Raw genomic sequence first — 16,899 nt, forward strand, 5'->3', positions numbered from 1 at the left:
CCTTGGTAGAAGAGAGGGAAGGAAAAGAGCAATCTGTTTTTGTCTTGCCCTATATTGTATTCTCTGTCTCCCCTTTCCTACTTTTCTCTGAAAAATTGGTCTCTGTTCTGTATCTTTATAACTTATTGCATCAGTCTCTCCCACTCCTATTCACACACACACAATCCTCCCCACACCAATTCAAGCACATTATCTCACCCTCATTCAGTTACACAAGGCTTGGAAATTTTACCAGACAGCTAAAAACCAGGAGATTAAACTTACTAGCTAGGATGACCATATGTCCCATTTTGGCCGGGACAGTCCCTTTTTTAAGCCCTGTCCTTGCCGTCCTGACTTTTGCCAAAAAAGTGGGGTGCAGACTTCTAGCAGGGTGCAGAGGAAGGTGCGGAGCAGGTGGGTGAATGGCGACACCAGGCCTGTGGGGGAAAACAGGGCTCCAGTGAGCAGCAATGCCAGCTGCACAGGGGGACAGGCAGGGCACGGGTGAAGAGCTATGTCAGCCCTATGCAAGGAGCAGGCTGGGCTTGGATAACAGCCCTGCATGGGGTGGGGGGACGCAGGCCTCAGGCCAGCCCCATGTGTGGAGGGAGGGCAGGCAGTGGCTTAGGTTAGCCTCATGCATTGTCCCGTTTTCCCTTTGAGAAATATAATCACCCTATTACTTGCAGGTATGTGTGGTGTGTGTGGAATAACCTTGTCTATTCCATCTGGCTCCTGAAAGTGCATGGAGTGCATGTGGAACAAAATGTCATCCTCCATGGAGCATGTCCTCAGATGTATAGCATGTGTGAGGTCACGCTGTGCGAAGGATGCTATTCTGTTGTACAAAGTGGCATCTATCATGTTCGTTTGGACGGAATCCGGAGGTCACGGCCCATGCAGGATGCCATTTTGTGGATCACCGCTAAAAAAGCATGCAACTGTAGAAGGTTTTAATGGAGACTTGCCACTATATAAATAAAGAAGGGAACTTCTCTGTTCTGACGACACAGTGATTCAGTAATTATTATTGAGACATCATGCCTTTGTATATTTCTGACAGAGGATTAGATTAAGTGCACTACAGATGTTTAGCATAGCTCTTTGAGGTTGGCATTCTGATTCAATGTATCAACTAAAACTTCACACTTGCAGATAAAAATCAATTAAGATTACAGCTATATGAGAACACTGCTGAGTTCTTGAGATGAATTAATCCAGTGCAGTTCTGCATGGAGGACTGAAAAGGCATGCAAGTGTAGAATTGAATCAACCATGTTAGAACAGAGCTAGTGGTCTGAACTCTCTCAGAATGGAAAGTTTAGTGCAAAATGTGTTAATTCATTCAGTGCTCTAAGCCAGTGGCTTTCAACCTATGGTTCATGGACTCCTAGGGGTCCACAGATTATGTCTAAGATTTCCAAACCGGTTTGCACCTCTATTCAAAAATGTTTAGCGGTCCACAAATTAAAAAAGATTGAAAACCACTGCTGTAAGCGCTAGGCCACACTAGCTCCTCTTCTCAAGTGTCATACTTGCAAGACATTTTAGTACTGTAAAGTTCTTTTAGGATAGGGTTTTTTTTTTAAATTAAATATGCAAGTTAGGGTATGTCTACACTACGGAATAAGGTCGAATTTATAGAAGTCGGTTTTTTAGAAATCGGTTTTATATATTCGCGTGTGTGTGTCCCCACAGAAGTGCATTAAGTGCATTAACTCGGCGGAGTGCTTCCACAGTACCGAGGCTAGAGTCAACTTCCGGAGCGTTGCACTGTGGGTAGCTATCCCACAATTCCCGCAGTCTCCGCTGCCCATTGGAATTCTGGGTTGAGATCCCAATGCCTGATGGGGCTGAAACATTGTCGCGGGTGGTTCTGGGTACATATCGTCAGTCCCCCTTCCCTCCCTCCCTCCCTCCGTGAAAGCAAGGGCAGACAATCGTTTCGCGCCTTTTTTCCTGAGTTACCTGTGCGGACGCCATACCACCGCAAGCATGGAGACCGCTCAGGTAACCGTCACTGTATGTCTCCTGGGTGCTGGCAGACGCGGTACGGCATTGCTACACAGTAGCAGCAACCCATTGCCTTGTGGCAGCAGATGGTACAATACGACTGGTAGCCGTCCTCGTCATGTCCGAGGTACTGCTGGTCGCCTGTGTGAGGTCGATCAGGAGCGCCTGGGCAGACATGGGCGCAGGGACTAAATTTTTAGTGACTTGACCAGGTCATTCTCTTAAGTCCGGCAGTCAGTCCTATTGAACCGTCTTATGGTGAGCAGGCAGGCAATACGGATTGCTAGCAGTCCTATTGTACCGTCTTCTGCCGAGCAGCCATGAGATGTGGATGGCATGCAGTCCTTCTGCACCGTCTGCTGCCAGCCAAAGATGTAAAAGATAGATGGAGTGGATCAAAACAAGAAATAGACCAGATTTGTTTTGTACTCATTTGCCTTCTCCCCTGTCTAGGGGACTCATTCCTCTAGGTCACACTGCAGTCACTCACAGAGAAGGTGCAGTGAGGTAGATCTAGCCATGTATCAATCAGAGGCCAGGCTAACTTCCTTGTTCCAATAAGAACAATAACTTAGGTGCTCCATTTCTTTATTGGAACCCTCCGTGAAGTCCTGCCTGAACTACTCCTTGATGTAAAGCCACCCCCTTTCTTGATTTTAGCTCCCTGAAGCCAACCCTGTAAGCCGTGTTGTCAGTCGCCCCTCCCTGCGTCAGAGCAACGGCAAACAATCGTGCATCTGAGTTGAGAGTGCTGTCCAGAGCAGTCACAATGGAGCACTCTGATTGGGCTAAAACATTGTCGTGGGTGGTTCTGGGTACATATTGTCCGGCCCCCGTTCCCTCCCTCCCTCCGTGAAGGCAAGGGCAGACAATCGTTTCGCGCCTTTTTTCCTGAGTTACCTGTGTGGACGCCATACCACCGCAAGCATGGAGCCCGCTCAGGTAACCGTCACCGTATGTCTCCTGGGTGCTGGCAGACGCAGTACGGCATTGCTACACAGTAGCAGCAACCCATTGCCTTCTGGCAGCAGACGGTGCAGTATAACTGATAGCCGTTCTCGTCATGTCCGAGGTGCTCCTGGCCACGTCGGCTGGGAGTGCCTGGGCAGACATGGGCGCAGGGACTAAATTTTTGGTGACTTGACCAGGTCATTCTCTTTAGTCCTGCAGTCAGTCCTATTGAACCGTCTAATGGTGATCAGGCAGGCAATACGGATTGCTAGCAGTCGTATTGTACCATCTTCTGCCGGGCAGGCAAGAGATGACGATGGCTAGCAATCGTATTGTACCATCTTCTGCCGGGCAGGCAAGAGATGAGGATGGCTAGCAGTCATATTGCACCATCTTCTGCCAGGCAGGCAAGAGATGAGGATGGCTAGCAGTCGTATTGTACCATCTTCTGCCGAACAGCCATGAGATGTGGATGGCTTGCAGTCCTTCTGCACCGTCTGCTGCCAGCCAAAGATGTAAAAGATAGATGGAGTTGATCAAAACAAGAAATAGACCAGATTTGTTTTGTACTCATTTGCCTCCTCCCCTGTCTAGGGGACTCATTCCTCTAGGTCACACTGCAGTCACTCACAGAGAAGGTGCAGCGAGGTAAATCTAGCCATGTATCAGTCAGAGGCCAGGCTAACCTCCTTGTTCCAATAAGAACAATAACTTAGGTGCACCATTTCTTATTGGAACCCTCCGTGAAGTCCTGCCTGAACTACTCCTTGATGTAAAGCCACCCCCTTTGTGGATTTTAGCCCCCTGAAGCCAACCCTGTAAGCCGTGTCGTCAGTCGCCCCTCCCTCCGTCAGAGCAACGGCAGACAATCATTCCGCGCCTTTTTTCTGTGCGGATGCCATACCAAGGCAAGCATGGAGTCCGCTCAGCTCACTTTGGCAATTAGGAGCACATTAAACACCACACGCATTATCCAGCAGTATATGCAGCACCAGAACCTGGCAAAGCGCTACCGGGCGAGGAGGCGACGTCAGCGCGGTCACGTGAGTGATCAGGACATGGACACAGATTTCTCTGAAAGCATGGGCCCTGCCAATGCATGCATCATGGTGCTAATGGGGCAGGTTCATGCTGTGGAACGCCGATTCTGGGCTCGGGAAACAAGCACAGACTGGTGGGACCGCATAGTGTTGCAGGTCTGGGACGATTCCCAGTGGCTGCGAAACTTTCGCATGCATAAGGGCACTTTCATGGAACTTTGTGACTTGCTTTCCCCTGCCCTGAAGCGCATGAATACCAAGATGAGAGCAGCCCTCACAGTTGAGAAGCGAGTGGCGATAGCCCTGTGGAAGCTTGCAACGCCAGACAGCTACCGGTCAGTTGGGAATCAATTTGGAGTGGGCAAATCTACTGTTGGGGCTGCTGTGATGCAAGTAGCCCACGCAATCAAAGATCTGCTGATATCAAGGGTAGTGACCCTGGGAAATGTGCAGGTCATAGTGGATGGCTTTGCTGCAATGGAATTCCCTAACTGTGGTGGGGCCATAGACGGAACCCATATCCCTATCTTGGCACCGGAGCACCAAGCCGGCGAGTACATAAACCGCAAGGGGTACTTTTCAATAGTGCTGCAAGCACTGGTGGATCACAAGGGATGTTTCACCAACATCAATGTGGGATGGCCGGGAAAGGTACATGACGCTCACATCTTCAGGAACTCTGGTCTGTTTCAAAAGCTTCAAGAAGGGACTTTATTCCCAGACCAGAAAATAACTGTTGGTGATGTTGAAATGCCTATATGTATCCTTGGGGACCCAGCCTACCCCTTAATGCCATGGCTCATGAAGCCGTACACAGGCAGCCTGGACAGTAGTCAGGAGCTGTTCAACTACAGGCTGAGCAAGTGCAGAATGGTGGTAGAATGTGCATTGGGACGTTTAAAGGCGCGCTGGCACAGTTTACTGACTCGCTTAGACCTCAGCAAAACCAATATTCCCACTGTTATTACTGCTTGCTGTGTGCTCCACAATATCTGTGAGAGTAAGGGGGAGACATTTATGGCGGGGTGGGAGGTTGAGGCAAATCGCCTGGCTGCTGGTTACGCGCAGCCGGACACCAGGGCGGTTAGAAGAGCACAGGAGGGCGCGGTGCGCAACAGAGAGGCTTTGAAAACCAGTTTCATGACTGGCCAGGCTACGGTGTGAAAGTTCTGTTTGTTTCTCCTTGATGAAACCCCCCGCCCCTTGGTTCACTCTACTTCCCTGTAAGCTAACCACCCTCTCCTCCTCCCTTCGATCACCGCTTGCAGAGGCAATAAAGTCATTGTTGCTTCACATTCATGCATTCTTTATTCATTCATCACACAAATAGAGGGATGACTACCAAGGTAGCCCAGGAGGGGTGGTGGAGGAGGGAAGGAAAATGCCACACAGCACTTTAAAAGTTTACAACTTTAAAATTTATTGAATGCCAGCCTTCTGTTTTTTGGGCAATCCTCTGTGGTGGAGTGGCTGGTTGGCCGGAGGCCCCCCCACCGCGTTCTTGGGCGTCTGGGTGTGGAGGCTATGGAACTTGGGGAGGGGGGCGGTTAGTTACACAGGGGCTGTAGTGGCAGTCTGTGCTCCAGCTGCCTTTGCTGCAGCTCAACCATACACTGGAGCATACTGGTTTGGTCCTCCAGCAGCCTCAGCATTGAATCCTGCCTCCTCTCATCACGCTGCCGCCACATTCGAGCTTCAGCCCTCTCTTCAGCCCGCCACTTACTCTCTTCAGCCCGCCACCTCTCCTCCTGGTCATTTTGTGCTTTCCTGCAGTCTGACATTATTTGCCTCCACGCATTCGTCTGTGCTCTGTCAGTGTGGGAGGACAGCATGAGCTCGGAGAACATTTCATCTCGAGTGCGTTTTTTTTTCTTTCTAATCTTCACGAGCCTCTGGGAAGGAGAAGATCCTGTGATCATTGAAACACATGCAGCTGGTGGAGAAAAGAAAAGGGACAGCGGTATTTAAAAAGACACATTTTATAAAACATTGGCTACACTCTTTCAGGGTAAACCTTGCTGTTAACATTACATACATAGCACATGTGCTTTCGTTACAAGGTCGCATTTTGCCTCCCCCCACCGCGTGGCTACCCCCTCAACCCTCCCCCCTCCCTGTGGCTAACAGCGGGGAACATTTCTGTTCAGCCGCAGGCAAACAGCCCAGCAGGAATGGGCTCCTCTGAGTGTCCCCTGAAGAAAAGCACCCTATTTCAACCAGGTGACCATGAATGATATCTCACTCTCCTGAGGATAACACAGAGAGATAAAGAACGGATGTTGTTTGAACGCCAGCAAACATACACTGCAATGCTTTGTTGTACAATGATTCCCGAGTACGTGTTACTGGCCTGGAGTGGTAAAGTGTCCTACCATGAAGGACGCAATAAGTCTGCCCTCCCCAGAAACCTTTTGCAAAGGCTTTGGGAGTATATCCAGGAGAGCCGCGAATGCCAGGGCAAAGTAATCCTTTCACATGCTTGCTTTTAAACCATGTATAGTATTTTAAAAGGTACACTCACCGGAGGTCCCTTCTCCGCCTGCTGGGTCCAGGAGGCAGCCTTGGGTGGGTTCAGGGGGTACTGGCTCCAGGTCCAGGGTGAGAAACAGTTCCTGGCTGTCGGGAAAACCGGTTTCTCCGCTTGCTTGCTGTGAGCTATCTACAACCTCGTCATCATCATCATCTTCTTCGTCCCCAAAACCTGCTTCCGTATTGCCTCCATCTCCATTGAAGGAGTCAAACAACACGGCTGGGGTAGTGGTGGCTGAACCCCCTAAAATGGCATGCAGCTCATCATAGAAGCGGCATGTTTGGGGCTCTGACCCGGAGCGGCCGTTCGCCTCTCTGGTTTTCTGGTAGGCTTGCCTCAGCTCCTTCAGTTTCACGCGGCACTGCTTCGGGTCCCTGTTATGGCCTCTGTCCTTCATGCCCTGGGAGATTTTGACAAAGGTTTTGGCATTTCGAAAACTGGAACGGAGTTCTGATAGCACGGATTCCTCTCCCCATACAGTGATCAGATCCCGTACCTCCCGTTCGGTCCATGCTGGAGCTCTTTTGCGATTCTGAGACTCCATCATGGTCACCTCTGCTGATGAGCTCTGCATGGTCACCTGCAGCTTGCCACGCTGGCCAAACAGGAAATGAGATTCAAAAGTTCGCGGTTCTTTTCCTGTCTACCTGGCCAGTGCATCTGAGTTGAGAGTGCTGTCCAGAGCGGTCTCAGTGGAGCACTCTGGGATAGCTCCCGGAGGCCACGTCGAATTGTGTCCACAGTACCCCAAATTCGACCCGGCAAGGCCGATTTAAGCGCTAATCCACTTGTCAGGGGTGGAGTAAGGAAATCGATTTTAAGAGCCCTTTAAGTCGAAATAAAGGGCTTCATCGTGTGGACGGGTGCAGGTTTACATCGATTTAATGCTGCTAAATTCGACCTAAAGTCCTAGTGTAGACCAGGGCTTACTGTTCGAAAGAGATTGTATAGAATTCTGTAATTTCATCAGATTTTGACACTGTTCTACAAACACCAATTTTTCTAAATTATTCAAAATATTAAAAAGGTAATAGTTGGAGCATCTGGTTTATCATAAAATAGAACATATTTGCTAAAGAGAAAGATTTACAAATGTTTTTAAAGTTTCTATAGAAACCAGAAATTCCCAACACTCTTATGCCAGTGCTATTAACTTGGGAAGGCTGCTTAGACATTTTGCAGCATGTATGGAACAATATATTCCCAACAGAATAGCATTTGCTCATTTTTTTAAAGTGACAGTGCTGGCAAAAGGTTCCAGATTGACTGCCCTGGAAATGGAAGATCTCTGCCATCGAACAAATGGCAAAGCAAGCTTCCCAATGCTGCCCCACCCTGTTGCCAAAGAAAGCCCTGCTTTGAAAGGGTTATTTCCCTAGAAGAAAGGAGTTTAGGCTCCATATCCATCAGCTGATTCTACCAACTGGACTCAATTATGATAGATTTAGTGATGTAAACAACTGAGATTGAGTGGATTGACACCACTAAATTCATTGCTTTCAGGCCACCAAATTGCCATCAGATCGGAGCAATTTTGGTCACTATCAAACTGGACTAGATTATTGACAACACATTTTCTTTCTTCAATCACGTGAAAATCCATTTTCTCTTTGAAAAGTCTCACAGCTTTTTCACAAGAACTTTTGGATTTGTCTAAGGAGGCCAATTCATCATTTGCACTGGCCAAGACAGTTTAATAGCAATTTTCCTAAGGAGAGCAAATTCATTTAATTAGTTTACTTAAGTGAAATTTTGCCCCACTGTGAAAACTTCTTTTCCCGTCATTAAAAATGGCAAAATAGCTAGGTTCTCGGAAAAACAACCAAAAAATTTATTCAACACTTGGTTTTATTCCCCTCCGAGCCCGGGATCAAGTTCTTATACTTGCTATGCAATAAATTAGCAAAGCAAAGTTCCCCCACATATAAAAACAGCTAATTAAAACCTCCCTCATCTTCATACGTTATGGAAAACATGGGATGGAATTACTTTTGCAACGGTGATTTTTCTCTTTTCTATTTCTTCCCATGTTCTCTTAGGTGAACTTGACTGATACTTAACAATGACTAGTACTTAACATCTTAGAAAAATTATATCATGCCTAAAAAGAAGCCATGTGGCCTAAGCTTAACTTTACATTTGAGTAGTCCCATCAAAGTCAACAGAATTACTTACATGTATAAAGCTATGCCTGCACATAAGGCCCTGATCCTGCAAGTCATTCTGTGCAGATGGCCCTTGTGCTGACACAGAGGCCCTTTGCAATAGCAGAGGGTTGCACTTGCAGAGAGTGATTTGTGGGATTGCAGCCTTTGTGTTTGCAGGATGGGACCTGCTCTGCTTCTGACTTGCCCAAAGTCATACAGCAAATATTAGGCCCAAGTTTTCACTAGTGGCCTGTAATTTTGGAGGCTTTTTTAAATAACCATCTTCAGAAACCTAGGCCTTGATTTAAACACTAAAAATCCAGAACTTCAAGGGAACGGAATGGGAACTCTGCAAACCCAGGTCTTCAGAGAATCAGGCCACTTATAGTTAGGTAGCAGACTATGCATTGCAGCCTCATTTTAGTCCAAGTTTAAACATTTTGCCCTAAAGTTGTTCACCAAAACTTGAGGCATCCAAAATTAGAGGCTACTTTTGAAAATCCCATCAATTGCTGTGCCTTAATTCCCAACCTGTAACACAGGGGAAATGATGACACTTACTCACCTTTGTAAAGTGTTTTGCGAAATCAGTGGACAAAGAGCACTTTTACTTACAAAGTGTTATAACTAAAAAGATTTTAAACAGCTTCACAACCGGAAGCCACTTTATTCCTCTTGTGAGAACACAAATAGCTGCATGTTTCTTTGAAAAATACTGAGTGCTCATAAGGAGCCCTGCCTAGTATAATAAAAAGAGGGGAGGGAGAATCTACATAATATTCCAAATTAAGGTTACATGAAGTATTCATATAATTAACTTATAAACAATTACAAGAAATTGCTTTTCCCTCCCTAAAAATTGTAATAAGAGGTAGTCTCATACTTTAAAATCTGTAGGGAGTTTCTGGATATTAATATCGCAACTCCCAAAAAGGAGGGAGTAAAAGGCACCAGGGTTGGATGTTGAATATTATTCTTAGAGTCAGACTCTAACTTGAAAATCATCAAGTATTAGCAAGTTTTATTAATCCTTTGTTAATTACAGTATTAACAGTGTACAATACATAGAAATGCTGCCTTAACTTAAAGTGTTACCAACATTTATTGAATTGCTGGGATAATCCAGGCTTGTACATCAAGGAATACTAGGCCCAACATCTGATGATGGCAAAGTGAATTTATCACTTTGCTATGAGAATCTGAATGTGTCCGCCTTGATAGGAATAGCTGAGGTTGTCACTGAGCTGAGGAGTTCTTAGGGTCACATTACCATCCTTCTAGTTATGGTCACAATAAATTCTAGGACAATTAGTTGCTTAGAATTCAGAAATGTCTCGTAATACACATCTGGACACATCTCTAAGTCACACTGGGCTTGCTTGTGCAGCATATACTTATGTGAATGAGCTCTTACAGAAACTGTCCCATTGAAGCCAAAGGGTGCAGTAGCAAGAGTAAATACTCAGTAAATAAGAGCTCCATAACCTGGCAGACTAAGATTGCCACTTACCAATCACCACTCTTGAAAAGGAAAAGATTTGCATTCAGGTCCTTTAGTTATCCTTCTATTTCCATAACTATTTTGAGGTCTTAAAATGACAGTTCCACAGAAATAAAACCAATGCTAGAATTCTCTTTCAAATGTGGTAAGTACCAAAGTGGCAAACCAAAGAGATCAACTTGCCATCTGTCCATTCACCATTGGCACATAATTTCCCCATACCTTCAGATGTTGTATGTGAATTTACACACCACATAACACTGGCCTCTTAGTAACCAAAGTTAGTATTACTGTTTTATTGCATAGCATAACATATATTACTGCATATTGCATAACACAGCCCTGAGACAGATTGGGGTGCCATAATAATACAAGTAATCAATATTATTATGGGAATATGGATGCATTACCTTATCAACACACTGGCAATTACTAAAGAGCAGAGCTGGACACTGTATGACCAAAGTTCACCTTCCCCATTGCCCACCAGCTGAAACTAAACTACTCAAGACTGATGCCTCACCAACCAGCTTTCAGATGTATCATCATTGCTTTGAAATTGACAGTGTAATGAGATGCATAAACATTCAGTGGGTCTATTCTCCCATAGATGTTTGCGGCTAATTCTCATTAGTAATGATGGGATACAGTGTTTTCCTCGTATTTCAATCCAGTAAACGCTGAACATTTTGACAGTTAATTATGCAGTCATATAGCTACCACCATGATGCTGCAGGTGACAAATATATGGTCTTACACATCCTGATCATGTTCCTACTGAAGTCAATGACAAAACTCCCGGGGCAGACTTTGAGGATGCAGAATTAAGGCCATAACTGCAGTAAGTGTCTGTAGAGAAAGTCAACATTTGTTCAGTCACTCTCATGGGTCTTCGGGCATTTTCTTCTGTCATTCAGAGTGTTGCCCTTTCTTATTAAATCGAAAATGTCTATACTCCGTGATTGAATTATCCAAGAGTACCTGTTTAAAGTGATCAAACTAAAAAGAGTAGAAGTTGTGCAGTCTCATTTTAATATAAATAATTTGATTCAAGAAAGGTTTTGATCTAATTAAATGGAGGATCTAATTAACCAGCCATTAAATTAAGTGGAGAGCATGATATAGAGGCATAAATCCCCTACACATTGAGAGGAAACTAATTGTGATACCCATATTTACAGATGTAGCCAAAGGAAAGTAAGTAATAAATTCAAAGAAGAAAGAGAGGTCACAAAAGAAAGAAAATAAAAGATGAAGGGACTGAAAGAAAGGAGATAACTACAGATACTGATTACCACTGTAACAGCACTAGCAAAGGCTGGTAGACTGAAGCCTGGAAACAAGCCGAAATCTGAAGAAAGATCACTTGTAACCTGGAAGCCTTGATTGTGTCAATGGAGGAACTTCATCATACACAACAGCAAAATAATCAGATTACAGTGTAAGTGATCTGCAGTTTACACTGCAAGGATATAATAAGGAAGAGTAAAGTCCTAAGCACACATAGGGGATTTCCTATGGCCCTACCCACACAATAGCCCCAGGCTGTGGCCACAATTTTGGTTGTGATGGTTCTGATCACAAATTTGGTTCTGATCACAATTTTGGTGATCAGACTCACTCAAGAGCCATTTGCTGACTGCTCAGGGCACAACTAAACACTCCTTTTTGAACAGGTTGGAGTCTCTCTCCTTTCCAGTCTTTAGGCAGGCTGTGGTTTGCCCTGGAGGAGGGAAGATTCAACCCCATCCAGCCCACAGAGGGTTCTGTGTGTGGACTGATGGCAGGGGAAGGCCAACAAAGCATGGTGGAGATGGGGGTAGCAGTGAGGCCTCTCTCCTCATCACACACACAGTCCTCTGCTGAGGTGGTGACAATGGAGGCCAGCAACTTCACACACACACACACACTCCTCACTCTGAAACTGGCTGCTTTGAACAGCCCATTGAGATGAACGAGGAAGTTCACATCTCACAGAGCAATTGTTTCAGGCTGGCTGTGTAATTGGGCAGAAGCCACTGCATCAGTTACACTCTGATCACATTTCTAAGGGCGTGTCTACACTGCCACTTTACAGCACTGCAACTTTCTTGCTCAGGGGTGTGAAAAAACACCCCCCCCTCGAGCACTGCAAGTTTCAGTGCTGTAAAGTGGCAGTGTAGACAGTGCTCCCAGCGCTGGTAGCCGTGCTCCCCTCACTGAGATGGTTTAATGTTGCTAGTGAAGACGTATCCTAAGATGTTCTTCACAACCAAGAGAGCTTAAGTCATGGCTGAGATTGTGACAACATAACTCCAGAAACCAGGACGGTAGGCATGTGCTTCTGCCTTAACTAGGCCCTTTAGAAAAGGTACATTACTAAGGATTCCAAGATTCAGAGAAGTACAGTCCAGTTGTTGGGGCACGTTTGTAATAACTGAAACCTAACATACCTACCCCTATTGTGAGCTCAACTGTTGCAAAATAGGTGAAAGTTCGTAGTGTTATAACCTGTAACAATGAATATTGATAGAACGGGCTTGTAAAGGAAACAGACTAGATTAGTCCAAACAAAATGATTTACTGATACTACCCAAAGACTGTTTTTATATTAGGACTGATAAATAGAAGGAGAATGGAATTGGAAATTAAATGAACCACAATTGGTGTGTCAGATCTTAGGCCTTAGAACACCAGAGAGGAAACTAAAAGCATTTCCCTCACCACCCCAACCATGGTACACGCTTGCCAGGGCTCAGAGTGGCTAATCAGGCTGTTTTTGCTGTACTTGTGTTTTTCCAGCAGCAGAGTCAGCAGCAGACCCAGAAGCGGCATGTTCTATCTTTGCTGTTCTCTCCCCCTGTGCATGTTGGTCTTATATTTTTCTTCAGAGAAAAATGATCCGACTTTTAACAGCAGCAACAGTAGCAGCTGCAGTCCATCTCCAGTAATGTTTTTCTCTTTTCCGCACAAGGACAGTTACCACCATCTTTAATACTAGCTAAAAGACTGTCACGGAGGGAGGTTTCCTTATAGAAACTCTTTACAGCTAAAGGGACCAATAGATCATTAAAATGAACTCCTTATTTAACACTATACATTTCACATGTTTGTGTGTTTTCCCTTTTGTTTGGTATCTTTAATCAAAGGTTACAAAGCTTTTTGATGCTTGTTGCTACCCTAGAATAAGCGGGCTAAAGTCTCTGTACTCCAATCCCCATTTCTAACATGATATTCACTGGTGACACGTAGTATTTAAGTGCTAATCGTCATCACTTGTTTTTAAAATTCTCTTTGTATCACTTACAGACCAGTTCATCCATGTCTATATCAAATAAAAGCATCTCTGAACTTTCATCCCAAACACGGAGCAAGCTCAAACCCAAAAAAGTTAACTTCTCTGGTTTTCTGCCCCTCTGAATTTCCAGATTCTGACTGGACACAGAAATGGCAGAATTTTGTGATAAATCACTCTGTTCTTGCAACACTTCTAGCCTGACCACAAGAAAAAAAATCCTGGAAATCTCAGAAGACAACCTGTTTTCAGATGATCTCTAGATTGATTCCACAGACATTCAGAAAGGTCTGAGCAGCTCTGGATAAGCATCCATACTTCTTCACACTTATACTAACAAGCTGACAAACATTTGGAGATGTAGCCATCACTTCCCATTTTTGCATTCTGCAGCCCCCCTTCTTCGTGCAAGTTGCAATCTAACTACAGTGGAATTCTGCTGGAGTTTTGCACATTTAAATTACACTGCTCTAAAGACAGCTCACCTTTTCAAGTGTGTTGCTTGAACAGGTTACAGAAAATAGCCTAGATTTTCAACAGGGGCTAGTGATTTTGTGTCCTTCAATATTTGGGTGCCCCCAACTTGAGAGGTCTTAAATGGGGCTGATTTCCAGAGGGTTGATACTCACCATTTTCTGAAAATCAGGTGCTTTTAATGCACCCAAAAATTGAGGTTCTGAAAATCTCTAGCCACTTCTGAAAATTTAAGCCACTGTTTTTACATTCCATCATAGGGTTAATGTAGATTTTTGTGCACTAATCAGTTATATTATGTGCATAGCAACGATTCCTGTTCCATGGTAATTTTCAAAATAATCTCAGGCAGCATTTTCTTTTTCATTCACAGTTTTTTCCACCTACACAAAATAACCTTGCGTTTGCAATCAGTAGCTTGAATGAAATATTGGATTAGAAATCATAGTGCATGATCAAATTCAAAGTCTTAAATAGCAGAATGCTGATTGTTCTTTCCAGAGTAGTAATGCCAGGATCTCTCTACCATCTTTTTAATATCAACAGTTGTGCAGTGAAGATATTAATTTCCATTAACAGGCCTGAATTATGCATATGGTAGTTGTCAGCTACTTTATGTGACCGGAACAATGAGTCAGCCGTACACCAAGCTGGCAACTCTGCAAAAAAATGTATATCAAGGTCTAGCCATCCATTTCATTTTCCTTTGCTACGGGAACATTTCTAACTTGGGAAGCTATGGCAATCATTTGTTCTCTTAAAATCTGATAAAACAGATTAATCTTATTTTATACATAGAGTAACACATTCTTTTATACACAGTATTGGTTAATTTCTGTATGTAAGTGTACACCGAACACTAGCAGAAGTTTAGTACACAAGTGCCATAATAGTTTCCCATTCTCTTTCTTTGCTGGGTGGCAGAACTTGTTGCCTTCCCAATAATGGCCTCCCTCTCCACTGATTGTTCTTATGGTTTCTTTCCTTGTATTTCCCATGGGAAATCGGTAGTTGTCTTGCTAACAGAATCAGGAACATGAGAAGTGCTCCAAAAAGACCTCTAGTTTTCCACTTCATTTCACATAATCATGGCTCCCATGACCTTCATGACTCCTCACTACATGCCCTTGAACAAGGAGGATTACGAGTTAACTGACCAAGGGAAATAGCCAAAACTAAACACATTATTTATCTGGGCTCTTGTGACAGCCCTGAGTAATGGACAAATCATTTCAGGCTTCTCTTCCATTACTTCAGCTTCAGTTCTCTGTTGCACCTATGTATTCTGTTTTAACTCTTTAGTCTTCAGAAAGTTACCAGTTTGCTAACTTGTTTATTACTAGGAGAGTGGTAGAAACTCTTACAATCGTTTTACCTGTGAGTTAATCCTTACTGGCACAAATGATGTGTTACTGACTCACATAGGAGAACATTCAATGCACTGTCTTCTGGCAGCTGCGAAACCCTTTGAACTTTCCTTCATATAATCATTTCCTGTCTTTTACACCGTTGTACACCTGCAGTGAGTAATCAGTTTCTTATTCCATTACTTAATGTTACACATCCTTAAAACTCTATTAGACTTCAATGCAAGTGATTTGATGTTTACTCTATATGCAATTTTAACTTATCCTGCAGACTCATTTTTTCCCCCCAGGTGCTTCCAAACAGTTCTGCGTGCATCAGCAAGGTAATTGTACCTGTTACATTTTATTTCTACAGCTACAATAGCAATCTCTAATGCTTCTGCATTATTTTTCAAGGACCTAACTAGAGGCATAGGGGATAGAGAATCATCCCACTGACTGAATTCTAGGAAGTTGGTCTCCCCAGCTCTGGACCCCCAATTTGGAGCTCATCGACTAAGAAAAAAAATCAGAGGTACAGCATATCTGCAAGTTTCGTTCTCCAAGCCTCTCTTCTCTCCTACCATCTCCTCCCAGTCTTATTCACCCCCCCAGATATGAGTTTTGTGTTTCATTCTTCACGTGACTGGTGTTTGGTTTCCAGTGAATCTGCGGATGTAAGAGGAGGTTCCTTACTGTAACTGGACATTCTTCAAGATATGTGGAGCCTGAATGCTGGGTGAGGGTGGTGCAGGGGCAGGGCAGTCAGCACCTATGACCCTCACCATGGGTGTTCCACGGCCACAAACTCAGGGATAGTGGCCCAGCACCACTCAACTTCCCCGATGCAACACAAGAGGCACAAGAAGGCTGAGAGAGGGCGCTCACCATCCCCAGTATCTGCAGGATTGTCAGGGGATGCACGAGCACACCCCAGAAAGGACCCAGCATCAAATCAGCATGAGTCGGTGCCATTGACTTTGGTGCCCCACAGGGGACCATCGAGTCCGGCATGTAGTGAGTCTCCAGCAGAGCAGTGCCAGGTGGAGGTGTTAGACCCATCCTCCACCCCAGACAGTCCCCGGCTCTCAGGGACAAGCCTCCAGTAAGACCAGTACTGTCTAGAGGCAAGCCCACTATGATGTGGCACTTGCAGTCCCCAGCTTGACACCATACCCGGCACCGCTCTTGGTTGCCTTTGCTGCAGCACTGCTCCCTGGCACCGAGCCCCATGAGAGCACCTCTGGCACTGGTGACGTGATGTTCCCCGTCCTTGACACTGAGGCCAGACCAGCACCAATCCCCGGCGCCAGCAGAGGACCAGTACCGACCCGCGGCACCAGGCCTTCATCCTCAATTGCCAGCATCAGATACCCGCTACCATTCCCCATCGCCGGATCCCATGCACTGGTCCTCAGCGAGATCATCCCAGCACCGGTCCCACGCCTCATCGTGACACCGGTCATCAGTGCATGGGTCCTCGGCACCACTGTGGTCCTCATGAGCAACTCCTTATCCAGGAGGTGCAATCGCTCCTCGCCATAGGGGCAGTGGAGGAGGTTCCTTGGGAGCTAAGGGGCAAGGGATTCTACTCCTGCTATTTCCCAAGGCAAAGGGGGTGGGGGTGTCTCATTTTAGACC

At 45.2% G+C, this 16,899-nt stretch overlaps 1 protein-coding gene across 1 annotated transcript; it reads right to left on the minus strand.

The window, feature by feature from the left end:
* Window positions 1–842: 842 nt before the first annotated feature.
* On the minus strand, window positions 843–16,649 carry LOC141984528 (uncharacterized). Its single transcript, XM_074947607.1, has 4 exons — window positions 16,455–16,649; window positions 6,508–6,877; window positions 5,611–5,919; window positions 843–907 (listed from the first exon to the last, which is right to left on the minus strand). The coding sequence occupies exons 1-4, from the start codon at window positions 16,647–16,649 to the stop codon at window positions 843–845; spliced, it is 939 nt and encodes a 312-aa protein (XP_074803708.1).
* Between the last annotated feature and the right edge of the window lie 250 nt (window positions 16,650–16,899).

Source organism: Natator depressus, chromosome 3 (assembly GCF_965152275.1).
Source record: "Natator depressus isolate rNatDep1 chromosome 3, rNatDep2.hap1, whole genome shotgun sequence".
Lineage (NCBI taxonomy): Eukaryota > Metazoa > Chordata > Testudines > Cheloniidae > Natator > Natator depressus.